The sequence below is a fragment of the Natrix helvetica genome (genome assembly GCF_964273705.1).
Source record: "Natrix helvetica genome assembly, chromosome: 4".
Lineage (NCBI taxonomy): Eukaryota > Metazoa > Chordata > Lepidosauria > Squamata > Natricidae > Natrix > Natrix helvetica.
The window spans coordinates 69,326,565-69,345,255 of NC_138550.1; the positions used below are offsets into that span (position 1 = coordinate 69,326,565).

Here is an 18,691-nt window from a genome sequence, read left to right on the forward strand (position 1 = left end):
CTCTTTGCAAGCATTTTGAAGGGCAAAATTAGCATAAAGGACTGAAGAAAATGCTGTCATCTATCCATTTTATCATAGATTTGGCACAAATGATTGGTATTCAAGAGCTCACCTTTTAATTCAAGTCCTCAGCAGTGGCCAAAGAGAATTGTTTAAGGATTATTAAAAATTACAATATAGAAGATTAAAAAAGTGATTTGGAACTTAAAAGTTCTTATTCTCATTCAAAGTTTACACATTTTTAGAAGAAAGGGAAATGAAATAATTACCAGACTGCAGTTAAACCAGAATATAACCAAATGATATTGCAAGAGCATGGTTAACTGTATGTTAATAGACATGATAGCAGTGTACCAATATTGGAAGGGCTGCCACAAAGAAGAGGAATCAACCTATTTTCCAAAGCTTCAGAAAGCAAGAGAAGCAGCAATGGATGGAAACTGAATAAGGAGAAAAGCAATGTAGAACTAAGGAGAAATTTCCTGACAGAAAGACAATCAACCAGTGAAACAGCTTGCTTTCAGAAGTTGTAGGTGTTCCAACACTGGAGGCTTTCAAGAAGGGACTGGACAAACATTTGTCCAAAAGAATAGAATTCTTTATTGGCCAAGTATGATTAGACACAAGGAATTTGTTTTCGGTGCATAAGTTCCCAGTGTACATAAAAATATACATTGATCATAAGATACAACACTTAGTGATAGTCATAGTATCCTATGACTATGACAAAATAGTACAGTGGCTCCTGCTTGAGCAGGGGGTTGGACTAGAAGGTCTCCATGGTCCCTTCCAACTCTGTTATTCTGTTACTAAAGAGGAAAATACGAACAAATAAATCTATACATGAAAATATAGAAACTGGGGTGCAGAAAAATTGCAGCAGGTGCTCTGTACTCCTGAGTCAAAAGTTGAAATATTTGACTGTGGCAGGAGGTAGTTTATTCGTTGAAGGGCTGGAAAGTGGTACAAGAGTGTCTGCAGGCAAAGGAGAAATATGGTAGAGGTTCCTTGCAAGTTTGGGGCTATATTTCTGCAAATGTACTGGGGATTTGGTCAGGATCAATGGTGTCCTCAATGCTGAGAAATACAGATATCAAGCCATATCATCAGGGAGGTATGTAATTGGCCCCAAATTAGTTCTGCAGCAAGACAAAGTCCCAAACATAGAGATAATGTCATAAAGAACTATCTTCGGTATAAAGAAGAACAAGTAGTCCTGGAAGTGATGGTTTGGCCCCAACAGAATCCTGATCTCAACATCATCAAGGTTGTTTGGGATTACATGAAGAGATAGAAGACAAGAGTCATGGTGGCAGAGAGAATGCAGTACTGCAGACTACTTCTGCTGACTGCTAGCTGCCTGCAATTTGGCTGTTCAAATCTCACCAGGCTCAAGGTTCCGAGGTCAGTAAAATAAGGACCCTGATTGTTGGGGGCAATATGCTGACTCTGTAAACCGCTTAGAGAGCTGTAAAGCACTGTGAAGCAGTATATAAGTAATTGCTATTTGAAGTAGTCTACATCTGCAAAAGATCTTTGGTTAATTCTCGAAATAACCTTGAAGAAAACTTGCTAAGTTCCTTCAAAAGCTGTGTGAAGTGTACCTATAAGAATGGATACTGCTTTGAAGGCAAAGGGTGGTCACACTGAATAGTGATTTAATTTGGACTTCTGTTCATTTTGTTAATTGATGCAAATAAACTATTATCACTTCTATTTCTGAAATCATTCTTAATTTGCAGCATTTTTGCACAATTGCCTAAAACTTTTGCACAATACTGTACCTTTTAAAAGTGCTGTTAAAATCTTTATATTAACATTAATAAATGAGACTGGATAATAATTAGCACACTGTGTGACCCTTACCTGCTTTTGCTATAACTGTAATGTAAGTCTAATTTAAAGTCAGTGATAAAATTAGAAAATTATGGAATGGAATGTCTAATAAAAAGATTCAATACTTTTCCCCATGATTGATTTTATGGGAAAACCTAACTTTAACTTGAGAAAAAGATAATGATATGGACAATTTGGATGGAAAGGGGGGAGGATATTGATTTTGGACCATCTGATAGATGATGTAGATGAATTTTTAACATATTCTGTATCAAGATACAAATATCTATCAGATATAATCTAATGACATTTACAATTACAACTTTTGTTAATATTGTTTGGACTAGCAATATTTTCAGTTTCTGAGACACTTGAAATTAGAACAACTTGTTAAATCCTTTAAAAAAAACCTACAATTAGATTTAATAGATATTTGTTATCCTGAAATCAATGTGATACACAGATGTTAATAAATGAATAAAACATTAGAAGTTCTTATATTGCCTAGACAATACAAGAGTGTCTTAACATCTATTACAAGTGTCAATTGAGCTCAAATTCCAATTGATACAAAAATAATATTTAGACGTTATTGGAGTCCTTTATGTTTGTATAGAAAAGCACTGACAAAAACAGCACTTTGACAGAGATATATGGATAATGATTAAAATATAGGTGTCAGGCCTGCAGTCATATTCCTTTTAGGATCTTTGGCCTGCCACACACTCTCTCTCTTTTTACTATGCTGTTTCATTAGTGGGGAATTGGGAGGGGGAATAGTAAGGAGTAGAATGTGTTGTTGTCAAAATAAAACATTCCTTTCTAGAAGCCCAAGGTCATCTTTTGTCTGCGCACCTCTGCACCTGACCGGAACTAGATGGGTGGAAATGCCAGTGTGGCAGAAGAAGATTGGATCATGTGATGGACTTGTGGGTGTAGGGACAGGATCATGAACTTTCAACTGTGTGGAAACCCAGGAAGCTTTCAGTTTCGGGTTTCCACAGATGTACCAACATGTCTGTCTTATTAAATTGGAACTTTGATGAAACCTATGCCTTGAACTCTGATTTAATTCTGGATGATATTTGGAAATCTGACATTAGGTTTCTACAATATCTTATGCTTACCAAGGTTTGGGAGAAAGTAGTAGATTATATAAATGATTGTGCAAAAAAAATCCCTAAAATAATAAATATTCTTTTGAACTATATACTTAGTACAACTGGACAATGCAAATCACTACTATGGCTTAAAGACTGATATTGCAGCACTGGAATGATAAGTACTGTATTTTTTGGAGTATAAGACGCACCAAGGTTTTGAAGAAGCAATTTTTTTAAAAAAGTAGGTAGGTAGATAGAGGGATAGAGAGGGAGAGAAAGAGAGAGAAATACAGTAGGTAAGTAGGAGGAGAGAGGAAATAGTTAGGTAGGTAGATAAAGGGATAGAGAGAGAGAGAAATAGAGAGAGAGAAATGCTGTAGGTAGGGAGGGAGAGAGAGAGTGTGTAGGTAGGTAAATAGGTAGGTAGTTAGAGGGATAGAGAGAAATAGAAAGATATATCTATAGAGAGAAATATAGTAGAGAGGGAGAGAGAGAGAGAGAGAGTAGGTAGGTTGGTAGGTAGAGGGAGAGAGAAATAGAGAGAGAGAGAGAGAGAGAGAGAAAGAAAGAAATACAGTAGATAGGTAGAGAGAGAGAGTAGGTAAGTACGTAGGTAGATAGAGGAAGAGAGCAAGAGAAATACAGTAGATAGGTAGGGAGAGAGAGAGTAGGTAGGTAAGTAGATAGATAGAGGGAGAGAGGGGGGAGGGAGAAAGAGAGAGAGAGAAATACAGTAGGTAGGTGGGGAAAGAGAGAGAGTAGGTAGGTAGGTAGATGTTTCCAGGTGTATTTATCCACGTGTTGGAGAAGGAAATCTCTGACAATCTGCAGCACCTAAGACTTTGTTTCTGCTGGCACAGCACTTGAACAATGTAATTCTCATCAATCAGTTAAAGAGCTTTCCAAAAGGAAAAAAAAAAGCTTTTGCACTCTGCAAACCTCCCAAAATGGCCCGTTTTTCGTAAAAAAAAAAAAGGGGGGGGGACTTGGGGGGACTTGCAGAGTGCTCCTAGGGGTGGGGGGCCAAAAAACAAGCAAAAAAGGCCCGTTTTTCACAAAAACGGGCTCGTTTTTTGTCAAAATGTAATGGCACAGCAGTTGATCAATGTAATTCTCATCAGTTAAAGAACTTTCCAAAAGGAAAAAAAAAAGCTTTTGCACTCTGCAAATCTCCCAAAAATGGCCCGTTTTTCACGAAAACAGGCCTGTTTTTTGTCAAACAAATTGCATGCATAGCCTTATGGAGGCTTATAGAGTGCTCCTGGGGGCTGGGGGTCCGTTTTTTGCTCATTTCTGCCCTCCCCAGCCCCCAGGAGCTCTCTGAAAGCCTTCATAAAGTATGCATGGCCATTCTGGTGAAGGGGGCAGGGCTTCAGGAGGCAAAAAAATGTTGTATTCGATGTATAAGCAACCAGATTTTCAGCCTCTTTTTTGAGGAAAAAGTCTTATACTCTGAAAAATATGGTATATTGCTCCAATTATGCAACAGATTGAAGAACTAATAGCACTTGTCATTTATGAGTGGATTGTCTATAGCTTTAGATTTTGTGTAGACAAGTATAATGAAATATACTAATTTACACAGAATATGATTAAAAATGAGTCTTATGTTTTAGAAACATACAGTATGTATAATCTTTATTGTCAGTGTACTTAAATACAATGAAATTGGTTACTTATTTGTATTTACTTATATAATTATTTGAATAACTTTTGTTTTATATATATGTTTACTGTGATAATTTTTAAATCACCTTCTATGTGTTTTTTCTCTTCTCTTTGATAATGTATATAACTTGTTCTCTTTTTCTCATTTTTAATTAACTAAAAAGCAATAAAAATAAATGAAAGAACCCTGGGAAACGTATCTAGTGAGTTCCTCAGAGTTGTGTCCTTGGTGAAATGTTACTGCATAAGTATAAGACGCACCTTTTTACCCCCAAAAGAGGGTGAAATCTTATACTTATACTGGGCGCATCTTATACTCAGAATGTAGCCCTACAAAACTGCTCCGCGCGTCGCATTTTCGGGTGGTTCCAGGCGGCGGGGATCGTAACTTCCACATGGATTCCCGAAGCGACCCAGGGAATTGCATTGAAAGCTTTTTGAAGGTGCCCTCAGGAGCCGCCAGGCGTTCGCCCCTTCTTTGACACCCGCCGAGCCTCCTCCCACCACAGACACGCCTTGTCTTTTCTACAATCCACCACCTGAAATACGAGGATCGTGGAGGAAAAAGCTTTCAGGTGGCAGTGCCTTTTGTACGCACTGTTTTTGGAATTGGGGAGCAGATCCATCGCCTGAAAGTGCTTTCCTCCATGATACTCATGTTTCAGGTGGCATATCGGGCCAGGAGAAAAGAGAAGATGCGGGCCAGGATAAAAGAGAAGATGCGTCTGCAGTGGGATTTTTTTGGGGGGGAAAGGTTTAAGGGTGCAAGGGTCTTATAACTTGACAGCTTTAAGACTTGCACACTTCAAATGCTAGCATTCCTGAGCCAACATGACTGGAGCAGGAATTCTGGGAGTTGAAGTCCACAAGTCTTAAAGTTGTAAAGTTTGAACACCTCTGGGTGGTTTTTTTTTGTAAAGGGTTAGGGTGCAAGGGTCTTGTAACTTGACAGCTTTAAGACTTGCGCACTTCAAATGCCAGCGTTGAAAAGTTGTAAAAAGTATACATGATTGTAAAAAGTATACATGGTTGTAAAAATTATTTTGCTATACTGGTATTTTATTAAATAATATATTACTACACCATTTGGTTCAGAATACTTTTTTCCTTGTTTTCCTCCTCGAAAATTTAGTTGCATCTTATAGTCCGATGCATCTTATACTCCGAAAAATACGGTATATTCATAAATGACTTAGCCAATGGAATGGCTCCTGTCACTTGGCCCGGCTACTGTCAGCTAGCAGTTTGAAAATATGTAAATGCAAGTAGATGAATATATACTGCATATAAGCATGCAGGAAGGTAACGGCATTCCATGTTTCACCATATACTCTGTGCTGAGGTATGATGTCACCAGAGGTGGATTCCTCCTCCTACAGTACGGTACGCCAGAAAAGGTAGCGAAAATCAGGTGTACCGGATAGGACCGGTAGTAATGGTGGCGTGGCCACGCTCCCGAACCTGTTCTCCCATCAGAAGCTTCGTCAGAAGCTTCTTTTTTTAAAAAGATTTTTTTCCCTGCCGGTTCAGGCAAGGGGAAAGAGATTTTAGAAAGTAAAAGTGAGAGAGAGAGGGAGGGAGGAAGGGAAAAAGAAATAAAAGAAAAAGAAAGAAAGAAAGAAAGAAGGAAACTCACTTTTCAGCTAGGAGATTCAGCAAAGGAGAAAAACAAATGCTGTCACTTTAAATTGGAACTGAGCATGCCTGGCTGTGGAATTTTGGGAATTGAAGTCCACAAGTCTTAATGCTGCAAACTTTAAATTGAAACCTGCTTTAAATTGAAAAGCTGCACAGGTAGAAGGAGAAATGCAGCTGCAGCTGGGAAGTGAGAATGACTGCATGGAGCAGAGAGAATATGCAGCTGCAGCTGGTCAGTGGTGACAGGGAGGAATTACCTCACCCGCCAGATCCCAGGACACACAAGGCTGAGTGGAGAGAAGTGTAGTGGAGGTTGGCAAGGCGGCCCACAAGGATGCAGCCTCGCTCCTCCTAATAAGACACACTCCGCAACACCTATTTAGCTTGGCACTGAGAACTTGTGGGTTGTTGGAGACAACTGTTCACATTACTGCTGTAGATGTGTGTTCTGGATCCTCATGGAAACCCCTGACTTCTTGTGCCTGGACTCTTAGATTCCATGCAATATACTGTGTACTTCAACCTCTCAATTTGTCTTGACTTCTCTGTGCCTCTATTCCTAGATTGGGCGTTGGTCTTACCTGAGACACCAGTTCTCAGGGCGATGGAGATAGCATCCAGGAATGGGTTAACTCCATCTAGTATCCAATCTGTGATGTTGCACCTCCTCTGGTACCTCCTCCTAGCTTTTTGATGAAGGCGGCACTGTAGACTGATGTGTGATGATGAGAAATCTCCTCTCCTCTCCGAACGAGGACCGGACACTGAACAGGGTGGGGCTGAATGCTATCTTCACCGTCATGAGAACAGGCGTCTCAGGTAAGACCAATACTTGTTCTCCATAGTTGGTGGAGGTAGCATTCAGGAATGGGACATACCAAAGCCTGGACTGTCCTTACAGGAGGGTTGTAGTCCGGGCTGAAGTCCCCTGAGCAGTGTGAACCTGTTGTAATACCTGCCTGCCAAAAGCGGCCTCCGCCAAGGCATAACTATCTAAAATTCAAATTGAAATGGAAAAACGTAGTTATCATTAATGGGAAGGATAGCGGTAATTAAGATGAATATATTACCAAGAATATTATTTTTATTTCAAACAATACCGATAAAAATGAGAAAAAATACTTTGAAAAACTAAACAAAATAATAGGAAAATATATTTGGCAAGGAAAGAAAGCAAGAATTAATGTAATAATGTTACATGATTCAAAGATTAGAGGTGGATTTGGTGTACCGAATTGGGAATTATACTACCAAGCAGCAGCTTTAATGTGGATAAAAGAATGGCTGTTATTAAGCAATGCAAGGTTATTATCCTTGTAGAAACACGATATGCAACTGGGTTGGCATGCATTTTTGTTGTATGGGAAAAATAGAATACATGGTTATTTTCAGAGACACTATGTAAGAATTGGTTTATATGCAGTATGGGAAAAAGTGAAAGAAAAGCACTATATGGAAATACCAATGTGGATTTCAACGATGGAAGCTTTGACACACCCAAATATTAGTAGTATGAAAAAGGTTATTAGATAAAAAGATATATTAACAGCACAGGGAGAACTAAAACAGAAGAAAGAATTAGAAAAACAAGGGACTGAAGGGAGATATTGAGGTCCCTTTCTGCCTGGGTCACTGACCTGGATTGGAGCAGGATGTTGTCCAGGTAGCACTGGATCATCATTGGCCTGGTGCTAGCAACTTGGTGAATACCCTGGGTATGAGAGGCCAAAGGGTAGGGCCTTGTATTGAAAATGTTTCCCTGCATAGCAGAAATGGAAGAACTGCCTGTGGGTGTGAAGTATGGGAACATGCAGGTATGCCTCTGTGAGATCCACCGATGTGAGGAAATTGCCACTCCAGATGCCCTTCAAAATGATTTGCAAGGAGTGCATCTTGAATCACCGGTAGACAATATGGCGGTTCAATTGTTTGAGGTCTAGAATTGCTCACCAGCCCCTCGAGGCCTTTGGTACTATGAACAGGAGGGAGTAAAATCCCTGACCTAGTTGCTCCTGTGGAACTGGCTGGATCGCTTGGATCTCGAGGATATGCTGGATCGCCTGTTCCATGAAGAGTCTCTTTTGCCGGTCCCAAGATACGGGGTATCGGATGAAAAACCTCGGGGGGGGGGGGTGTGTGAGAAATTCCAGGGAGAGGCCAAATTTCACCCTCTCCCTGACCCAGGTGTCCATGGTTATCTCCACCCATCGGTTGGCAAAGAATGTTAATTGGGCCCCGATGGGAAAGTTCTCCAGGCAGTCACCTCTGACGCTGGAAGGGGCGACCTCCCCCACCCCTGTAGGACCTTTTGGGTGGGAAGCGCTGGTTGCTTCTGCCTGCTCTATCCTGCTGCTGACCCTGCCTGGGGGGAAGTTGTCATTGGGTACGGAGGAGGTTGAATCCCCCATCCGACCCTCGAAAGGGCGAGCGTCTATAGTAAGGAGAAGCATGAGTCTCAGACCGCCAGTAAAGGGATGGCAAAATCTTCCGCTTATCCCTGGATTCAATCAGGAGAGGCTCTAGGGGAGCCCCGAACAGCTGATTCCTTAAAAAAGGGGCAGATGCCAGTCTCCACTTGGATCTGGCATCCGCTTGTCACTATTTAGCCTAAGAGGCAATGGATTGGATGCAAACCGAGCTGCGTTCAGAGTATTCCATTGCCACCTTGAATTTATTGATGACCTGATGGGATCTAGTGTCACCTGGGGGAATCCTACCCTGTAACTGTTTCAACCAGAGCAGAGCAGCACTGTTGAAGAAAGACGTCACTGTGGAGGCTTGGACCGCCCAGGTGGCGGCCTGATGACTTTTGACTAGGGTCCATTCAGATCTTTTGTCCCCAGCCAGAGGGCTTCCTCAGGGGTACTGATCATGACTGTGGAAGAGGACAAGGCTGCGATAGGACCATCTACAGATGGAACTGCAGGGCCTTGGCTAAGTCCGGCCGAATATTGTAGAGGCATTTGTCCTGATTGTTGGGAAAAGGACCCGACCTGGGGGAAGACCACTGTCTCTGGACCATGTGTCTGGACAACCTGGGGGAAGGGACTATCTCCATTTCCACTGCCGGCTGAGAAAACAAGAGATCTGTGGGATCCCCTGCCCCAGAAGCTGCCTCCTGCCTGGGTTGACTGGATCCCATGTTGGCTACCTTCTTGGCCTTAAACAGAAGGGATCTAAATATGGAAGGCCTGAAGAGGCCCACAAAGGCAGGCTAGTCAGGGGCCAGGCCTTCATCCTCAGACAGGTCAGAATCTTTATTTATTTATTTATTTTATTAATTCAATTTATAGGCCGCACCCTCTCCACAAAGGGACTCGGGGCGGAATCTCTGAGGGCCTCCTCCTCCCCAAACAGGGAAGCCAGACTGGGCGAGTCCCTTCGGGGAGATGGAGCGGTTTATAAATCTAAATAAAGTAAAGTAAAGAGGTGGGAGGGGGGGTCCTGAAGAGGCAGGAAACCCTGGGTATCTCAGGTCCCTCTCTCTCTCTATGTTGCAGGCCAGCCACAATCCCCTGCCTAATCGCTTCAGTAATGATAGCTGCCATATTGGGAGGATTGGCTTCTGTTAGCTGAGAGACCCGAGATCCTGCAGCTGAAGAAATAAAGAAGGCCTCCGGAATGGGACTCCTATAGCTGGCAGATTGATCCCTACTTGGAGGGATGACACCTTTCTTCAGGGTGTTGAGCTAAAGAAGGAGATCGTAACTCCCCTTCACTGTATGGAGACATTTCAGCCTGCTGAGGGCTATCACAGGTGATAGGCAACTCTGCAAACAGATGGGGGCTTACTCGTTCCATGGATCGATGGTCCGAAGCCCTCCTGGCTGCCTCCCTCTGGGCCTTGTCAAACTCTCTGTCCAGGGCCCTTTGGCTCCCGCTTTCCATTGAGTGGCCTTGGAGGCCTTTGAAGACCACCCTCTGGATCTAGGTTCTGGAGCTACCCATTTGCTTGCAGGCCTCGATCCTGGGGTTCCTGCTATCTCGCTGTCCTGTGGGGGAGTAGTTTGAGGGTTTTCAGACGCCAAGGCTAGGTCCCCTGGAATAGCAGTTGCCATTGTGCAAGTACCACGTGGCAGGCGCCCTCGAACAGCTTCCAAATTGATAGCCCGATTAGATGGGGTGAGAGGCGATGGACTGGCTAATGGCTGAGGCTGATTCACTGTGGTGGCAAGGCTCACCTGGCTCCACTTGCTGAGAAAGAATGTCCAATGCAAAAACAAAATGACCACCCTGCTTTTTGCGCCTCCAATGTGAAAACAAAATGGCCACCGCCGCTGGAGGGGTGGGGCTGATGTCGCTACAACACGACATGCAATCTTGGAGCTCCAGGATTGCTGTCGATATCTCTGCTGCTGGACGGTCCTTTTGGACCTAAACCATCCCTAAGAGTCGGTGATAGAGAAGGGCACGTCCTGCTGATCTCAGGGACATCGCAAAGTCCCTGATTGATCCAGGAGAAGCCAGCGAAAGAGAAGCAGCCATTGAAGCTGCAGAAGGTTGGGACAGCCCCTGAATGAAAGAAAAGCAGGAGAGTGTGTGTCGAAATGGTGAGATAAATTTAACTATTAGAGACGAGAACACCCCAAAAGACTTAGAGGAAAATTAAAATTGAAGACAGAAGAGAGTAAGCGGCGAATTAAGCCTGTATTAAACTTAGTGTGTTATCTTTTTTTAATTTTGCTTTTTTTTTATGGATAGAACTTTTACAAATGCCCCTTACTTTTTAAATTGAACTAGTTTCTTTTTTCCCCTCTTCTTCTATTTTTCCTCTTTTTCTTATTTGTGGATTATGATTTTCTTTCTTTTCTTTTTACAACGCTCAGCTGGATTGTTTGCTTTTAAGCACTTTTTTTTCTTAAGTCCGGAATTTAAAGAGAGGGGTAGAGGCAGAGGAAAAAGAAACAACACTGCCATCTAGAGGCTGGAGGGTTGGAAACATTGTCCTTTTTTATATCTAATACTTCAAAGCTCTTGATTTTGTTTATTGAAAGGGATAGTGGGAAGAATACAGATTGTTTATGCAGGTGCTCTTCTGGAGTACTACCAATAGCTGGACTGGAGTGAAGAAAAAAACCTTGAATTGAAAGATTATAGTGAACTTGTTTGAAACTTAACAAAAAGCTTTGGATGTTTTAGTGGCAGTGTTTATAACTTGGAAGAATGGCGCAACATGAAGAAGAATTAACATTGCAAATGATTATGTTAGAAATTCAAAAAGTACAAAAAACATTGAAAAGAGGATGGAGAACATAAAACAGAAATAGAAAAAATAGAGGGAAGAGCTGAGAATATTTATAAAACGATGTTGAAATTTGAGAATAGAGTTCAAAAAATTGAAGAAAAATATGAACAAAGTGATAAGAAAATTGATATTGACAGCAAACCGAGCGTGGTTGAAAACGACAGGAGTAGAATGTTGAAAGGAGAGATTAACGAACTGGAACCCTATCTCAACCTCAAAACATGGAAGAAGAAAGGGGAGAAAATTTGGCAGAAACAATGAGAGAAATTTTGGAAGAAGTACCGGTGATAACTAAAGGCAAGCAGATGGAAGGAACAGATGGAGGTTTCAAGTTTTTACAAGATATGCAAGGAACAACAAGGTGCCAAGAGAAGTCCACATAAGACTTATCAAGAAAATATTTAGAATACAAATACCACAAATGGCAAGAGATATAGGACTGCCCTACTACTGGAAGGATACAGGATGAAGAAATGAAACGTTAGAATAAAAATTAAGTTAAACTTAGTTAAATTTAGAGTATTATGTATAAAATAAAGTAATAATAGTTATAGCTAAATAAATGATTAATAATGATAATAATGCATACATATATATATATATATCCCACCTGCCATCTTCAAGCTGTGGGCTTACATACATACATACACTAGATTGATAATATGAAATTTTATATAAATTGTAAGTGAGGACTATGGAGAGGATGTTTAAAAGTTTTGTTATAAAAGATAAATAATTCTATATAGAATAGAATATAAAGATGTAATACTATTGGATGATTTCAGGATGATGGAAATGCCATAATATAAATTTATCTTAAATTCAGAATACTTTACATAAAAAGGATGTAATAATAGTTATAGTCAAATGAATGTTTAATAACTGTAACAATTGTATACATATATATTAGAATGATGATATGAGTCTTTATGTAAATTGCAAGTGAAGACTATTGTGAAAAAGCACAAAGGTTTTGTAACCAATCGACACACTGTAAATAATTGGAGAAGAATTTTCATTTTGTGTGTGTCTATGTCTGTATGTTTTATGTTTGTCTAAAATAAAAAACTTTTTTTATAACAAAAAAAAGGCCACCGCCGCTTTTTGTGCCTCTTTAAAATGGTGCTCAATGTCCCCTGAGGGCCATATGCGATGGAGGCCAGGACTGCATTCTTAAATCCACCAAGAGGATCAACCTACCATAGACCTTGTGCAACCATGTCCATCTCCAGCAGGGTCCAAAAGGAGATGGAAAGAGGAGAGGTAGTCGCGGCAGGACTAGAAAGCAGTTGCGAAAGACCTGATATGGGAGAGGAACTGGAGTTCTGACCAACCCAAAAGAGGACCCAGGAAACCATGATTGAATCCAGTGCATGCCCAAAGCCAACCTTGTGGAGGCTGACACCACAGCCCTGGTCCTATAAGAGACAGAGGGAATCCACAATGGCAAGGAATTGACTACCATTCTGATGGAGAAGTGGGGGAGGAGGCTATCGAGGTTGCATTCCCTGCATGTTTTAATTGCATGGGGTTTAGGGAGGGGGCTATCTTGAAGACAGGTGGGTTTCCTCCCAGTCAGTTTCAGACTGACACCAAGGTCACTCTGTCCTGGGGATGAACTGCTATCAAGCTAACACCTTGGAGTTCCCAAAACACCTATGCGGCATTGTATTGGCTACTGGTGTACTGGTGAAGGGGAGTGAGGTTTGAATTGGGAAAAATAGCTTAACACAGGAACTTCAGATTCTGCCTGACTTCTCTGCAATCACTTTCTCTCAGTAAAAGTTTCTTTTGGTAATTAATTGTTTCAAGAGTCATGCTTTCCTGAAGGGAAAGAAATCAGAAATTGGAGGAACCACTGGTGGGGGTGACCCTCACCTAAGGATCTGGAGACAAATTATACTCCCCAGAGGCATGGAACGACTCAGGGCAAACCAAGGAGATGCATGATGCAACTATCGACCAAGTGCTCAAACTCCTCAAGGAAAAGTTTGGAGAATTTTTAGCTTGTGTCCTTCTGAAGCAACCTGAACAGATACCAGTGCTAGCAGCTGCACCTCCTACTCCAGTGCCACAGGGGCCTGGTGGGACATGACAACTATCAGATGCTGGAGCTAAGCTTGAAGTTCAATGGAGAAGCAAAGCAATTACGATATTTCCTCACCCAAGTGTGGAATTTCATGGTGTGCTACAGACCACATTTCCCAGGTGGTGAAGCAAGAGTGAGTTGCATCAATGTAACTCTAGAAGGTGAGGCAGCTGATTGGGTGGTGGAGCTCAATGCTGCTAATACAGAAGAGCTACACAATTTTGACTACTTTATGACCCCCCTGAGATGAAGGTTTGAGGACCCTTTGGCAGATTGGAAAGTGAAGAGGAGAGTTGGAACCATCAGGTAAGGCAAACAATGGATCAGGGCCTATATCCAGGAATTCTGAGGGCTAACTAGTAAGCTCCTGGACTGGCCCCAAGAAATACTACTGGAATATTTTCATCAGTGCCTGAACAGGGAAGTCCTAGTCACTTGCCTGTCCCGGGGGCTGCCTAGAATCTTCAAGAATGGTCCTGGACAGTGAGGTGCAGATCCATCTTGACATCATCCACGAAATGCCAGAAAGGAAACCCCAGCCAGTTAAAGCATCAGAGAAGTAGCCCCTAAAAACAGGCAAAAATGAGCCCAACCTCAGGTAGCATCCAGTGTTTCCGGTGTGGCAGAGAGGGTCATTGGGTGAATGCACAAGCCCATGATCAGTGCCAAATGCTCCACAAAGCAAGGGAAGTCTACTACTAAGTCCAAAGCTGCTATCTGAAAAGGGGGCGAAATTGTGGAGATCTCCCTGCCATCCAGTGAAGGAAAGGAGATTCCAGGGAAGAGCCAGGATCCGGCCTGGGAAAGTGATGGCAGTGATGATGACCCATTGATAAGTGGTGCCGTGACAATGAGGTTGGAACTAGAAGTGGCTTCCTCAAGGCAGAAGGGAAGATTAGTTGCCCTGCTAGACTCTGTGTGCACCTGATGTTTTGTTAGTCCCAATCTGGTGGAGAGACTTGGAATACATCTCCATAAACTAAAGATGCCAATGGCTTTTGCTCATTTCGATGGCTCATTAGCAGGAGAGGTAGTGTTCTGCTAGTTTTATAACTGAACCTGTAAAAATGAAATTTGGAGCCCATGTGGAAACCATAAATTTTATTGTGGCACCTAATATGGACAGGCCTATGATGTTGGGCTTTGCATGGCTAGAGAAGTGGAATCCGATGGCAGACCGGGCAAGGAAGACCCTAACATTCTCTCCCACACACACAAAGGTAGGAAACCCCTGGTAGAAATAGAACCTTGCAATTTCATCCCCAATAATGAGCGGCAAGGAGCTGGCACCCTATCATGCCCAGCAACAGAAAGGGAGGGATCCCTCATCCCAAAGAAATACTGACACCTAAAGGTGTTCAGTGAGCGAATCTGACCAGCTCCCCCCCTCACCATTTGTGACATTGAAATTCTGCCCATGGCTAAATTTCCCAAACCTAAACAGTGTTAGATGATGCCAAGGGAGTTGGATGTGCTCAGAGAGATAAAAACATAGCTAGAAGGTTCATACAGCTAGCAAAATCATGCATGGTGGCACCCATATCATCCTGGAAAAAGAAAAATGGCTCCCTGAGACTATGTGTAGATTACAGCACCCTGAATGGCATTTGTATGGTGACTATGTAGCTGTTGCCCCTGATGAAAGACATGCTGGCCCACGTAGACAAGGATACAATCTTTACCAACCTGGACTTGAGAGAAGCATATTATCAGGTGCTGATTAAAGCTGGAGATGAGTGGAAAATTGCATTCAACTTCCATTAGGTTGTTTTCAGTTCTGGGTTCTTCCTTTTGGTCTTCAGGGGACACCTGCCATGTTCATGCAACTAATTAATAAAGTCCTACATGAACATTTATTCAAGGGGTCTTGGTCTACTTGGATGACATTTTAATGTATACCAAAACAATGGACAAACAAGTCAAGCTGGTAGATTGTCCTGCAAAAGCTATTGGCAGCACAGTTCTTTGTGACATTTTCCAAATACAAATTTCACTAACCCAAATTAGATTACCCTGGCTGCCACATCTCGCATAAGGGAGTAGAAATGGACCTACTCAGTTATCACCAGAGCACAGCACAAAGTACAGCCCATCTTGGCTGGGAACATGTCTCTAGGAATAAAAATAGACCTGTTTGTCTAATCCTAGACAAATGGTTCTTTAAAAACAAAGAAAATGTGTGCATGTGTGATGGACTTGCATTGGGTGGGCAGCAAACTTTACATGTCTGCTGGCTAGTCTTTTAATTTTGCAGAGGAGCTAAAGATCACAGGGCATTTTGAATTTGTTGAAACCTTCAACTGGTTCGACATAGGTTTTAATGGCCAAGCATGAAAAAGGAAGGTTACATAGGTAAATGCTCTGGCTGTGCAGCTGAAAAAGGATAGTGGGCAAGCCACAGGAACTATTGTAGCAGGTTGCTAACCCCTTAGCACCCTGGAAAGAAATCTTCATGAATTTCATTTTGAGGGTGAAGTGGGAACTGCTATTAGTCAGTCTATCATCTCCAGTGTGATATTCCCCCATTGGGGCCCTAAGCCACCTGCAGAGCCAGATCTTCAGGCTCTCATGGAAAGTCATGAGAATGGGACCCAAAGCTTACTCAGGGGCAAAATGTTCCAAAGGGCCATGGCCACAGCAGAGAAGGCTTTCCTCCTGCACCCTGCCAGTTGGAATTCCTTGATTGATAGGATCCGCAGGAGCCCTCTTCTGCTGGCATGGGTAGAAGAGGTCTGTTCCATAGGGGTGAGATGTTTCCTCAAGTAATCTGGATATATGGCCTGCAAGGCTTTATAGGTATAGACTTGGGGGAAAGGGGAAACTTTTCCTTTTTATTCTGGTGAAAATCGTGGGAACTTTCAGAGTCAGTTTTCACCAGTTGTGCCAATATGAGTATCCAATAAATTGCTCTTTGAGGAATCTACCTGCCTTGGGGTTCTGCTTTCTATGGGTGCATTACTTGGAACACTGACATCAGCAACCAGTGCAGCTCTTGGAACAGTAGTGTAACATGAGCCACTCTAGAAGCCTCAAAGACTGCCTGTGCCACAACACTCTGCACCAGTTGAAGCTTCCCAATGTTCTTCAAGGGTAGCTCTATGCAGAATGCATTTCAATAAGTCCAAGTATGAGATGACTACGTTTTGAATGATTGAGTGTATGGACTCCTTATCCAGGAAAGGTTGTAACTGGCACACAACTCAAAATGTGAAAAGGCTCTCCTAGCTGCAACTGCCAGCTGCTCTTCAAGCAGGAATTGTGAGTCCAAGAGAACTGACAAGTTGTGGAGCAGTGCCACCCAATCCCAGAGCTAAGGATGTCAAAATCCTGGAACTTGAAGCTCATTGCCCCCAAAGCCAGGGTTCAGCCAGAACCTGTTGTCCCCTATCCAGCTTCCAGGCACTATGAGAGGACAGTGACAGCAACCCTTGGGTAACCAGGGGTGGAGATACAGTTGAGCATTATCTGCATATTGATGATACCTCAACCCATGATAACAGATGATCTCACCCAGCATCTTCATGTAGTTGTTAAAAATGAGTAAAAAGAGTACTGAGCCCTAAGACATGATACAGAATAGGGGCAGTGGGCTGGATCTCTCAACACCAAACCAGTACAACCCTGTGCTGCCCAGACCCAGACCCTGTAGCCAACCCAAAATGATACAGTGGTCGATGGTATCAAAGACTATTGAGTAGTCAAGGAGAGCAAGGATGGTTGCACTACTCTATCCCGCTTTCAGCAGATTTAATTCACAAGTGTGACCAGTACTTTCTGTCCTTCAACCGGGCCTGAATTGTGACTGAAAGAGGTCCAGGCAATTCATTGAGGAAATGAAAGTGATAGGAATTTTAGGAAAGAGTATATCATACTATCACCATAATGTAGGTATGAGTAACTGAGGAAGTCAGACTAGTGCCGATTCAACAAAATAAAATAATAAAAGGGTTCCATGGATGAAAATCCTAGAAACAAAACAGTTCAGTTCAGCTTGGAAAACTCTGAAAATGAGATACAAAGTCCAAACAAAAATATTACCCCAGAGAAAGAAAAACAAGAGACTCTGACAGGACCAGAGTGGTTACACAAAGAACTGTCTGAGAAGCTGGAGGACAAAAAGGAGAAGTATAAAAAAACAGAAAGAGACCCTTGTAACTAGAGCAGAATATCAGTAAATAGCCCCAATCTGCAAGGAGAAAGTAGGGAAGGCTAAGGCTGAGAATGAGCTAAACTGCGCAACAAATAACAAGAGAAAAGTCAAGGAAATGGCTTGTACTGGTATGCAAAATTCCATACCAGTACAACATAATGAGAAAAGGAGCCCAAGATGCCGGGGTTCCTTAAAAAAGAAGATACTAAAATACACTTACTATTAAGAAGCAATTATAATTAAGGGTTAGGGTTATAAGCAGATTAAGCCATTATGGCTCCACAAAAAATATATTAACATCTTCCAGTCAAAAAAGCTACATATAGAAGGGGAAAGAACTTTCACCAAGCAGAATCTGAAAAGAGAATTTGGATTTACAGAGATGGAGTTAGACAACCTAAATTTTAAAATAAACTAAAGAGGAGACTGAGAACAACAACAACATAGAAGGACTCCTTCAGGCACCATCAGAACAGTACATTCTAGTTGCTCAGGAAGCTGTTGTCAGGTCTCCAAAAGATGCCCTAATTAATTTACGAGCCTCGAGACAAAATTCAAAAGAAATCCAGTCATTTATTAGGAGCAACATTTTGGTGATACCTGCCGAGGAGTCAGATCTGATTTCCGTTTAATGGTGGCTTACCTTTACCCGGGTCTCACCTTCCCTCAGCCTGTGTCATAAATCACATCCACCAACGAAGTGCTGCAGCAGGTTGTAAACTTTTGCGCCCCACACGCCTGCTGTAGAAATCTGAGATCCGACCCTGGTTGAAGGTATGCATGGAATTCTCCCTCCTTTCTTTCAATGTCAACTTGGTAATAAGCATAGAAACGCTTTACAAGTTGACAGCAGGAAATAGTCAACTACAGATAGTTCTCACTTAACAACAGTAATTGGGACTGGAATTTCCATTGCTAAGCTATAAAGCACAACATTGGATGACTACATTGCTTAATGATGA

General features: G+C 42.1%; 1 protein-coding gene across 12 annotated transcripts in view; it reads right to left on the bottom strand.

Annotated features, from left to right (window-relative positions):
• PCDH1 (protocadherin 1) overlaps window positions 1-18,691 on the bottom strand; it is a 251,980-nt gene that overhangs the window by 81,424 nt on the left and 151,865 nt on the right. For 11 of the 12 annotated variants that reach the window (XM_081950421.1, XM_081950423.1, XM_081950419.1 and 8 more), the window contains exon 4: window positions 15,266-15,388. In XM_081950421.1, coding sequence (XP_081806547.1) covers window positions 15,266-15,388 — 123 coding nt within the window. Of the gene's footprint in view, window positions 1-14,115; window positions 14,146-15,265; window positions 15,389-18,691 lie in introns of those variants that run through there. The other variant, XM_081950416.1, reaches the window with a different exon arrangement.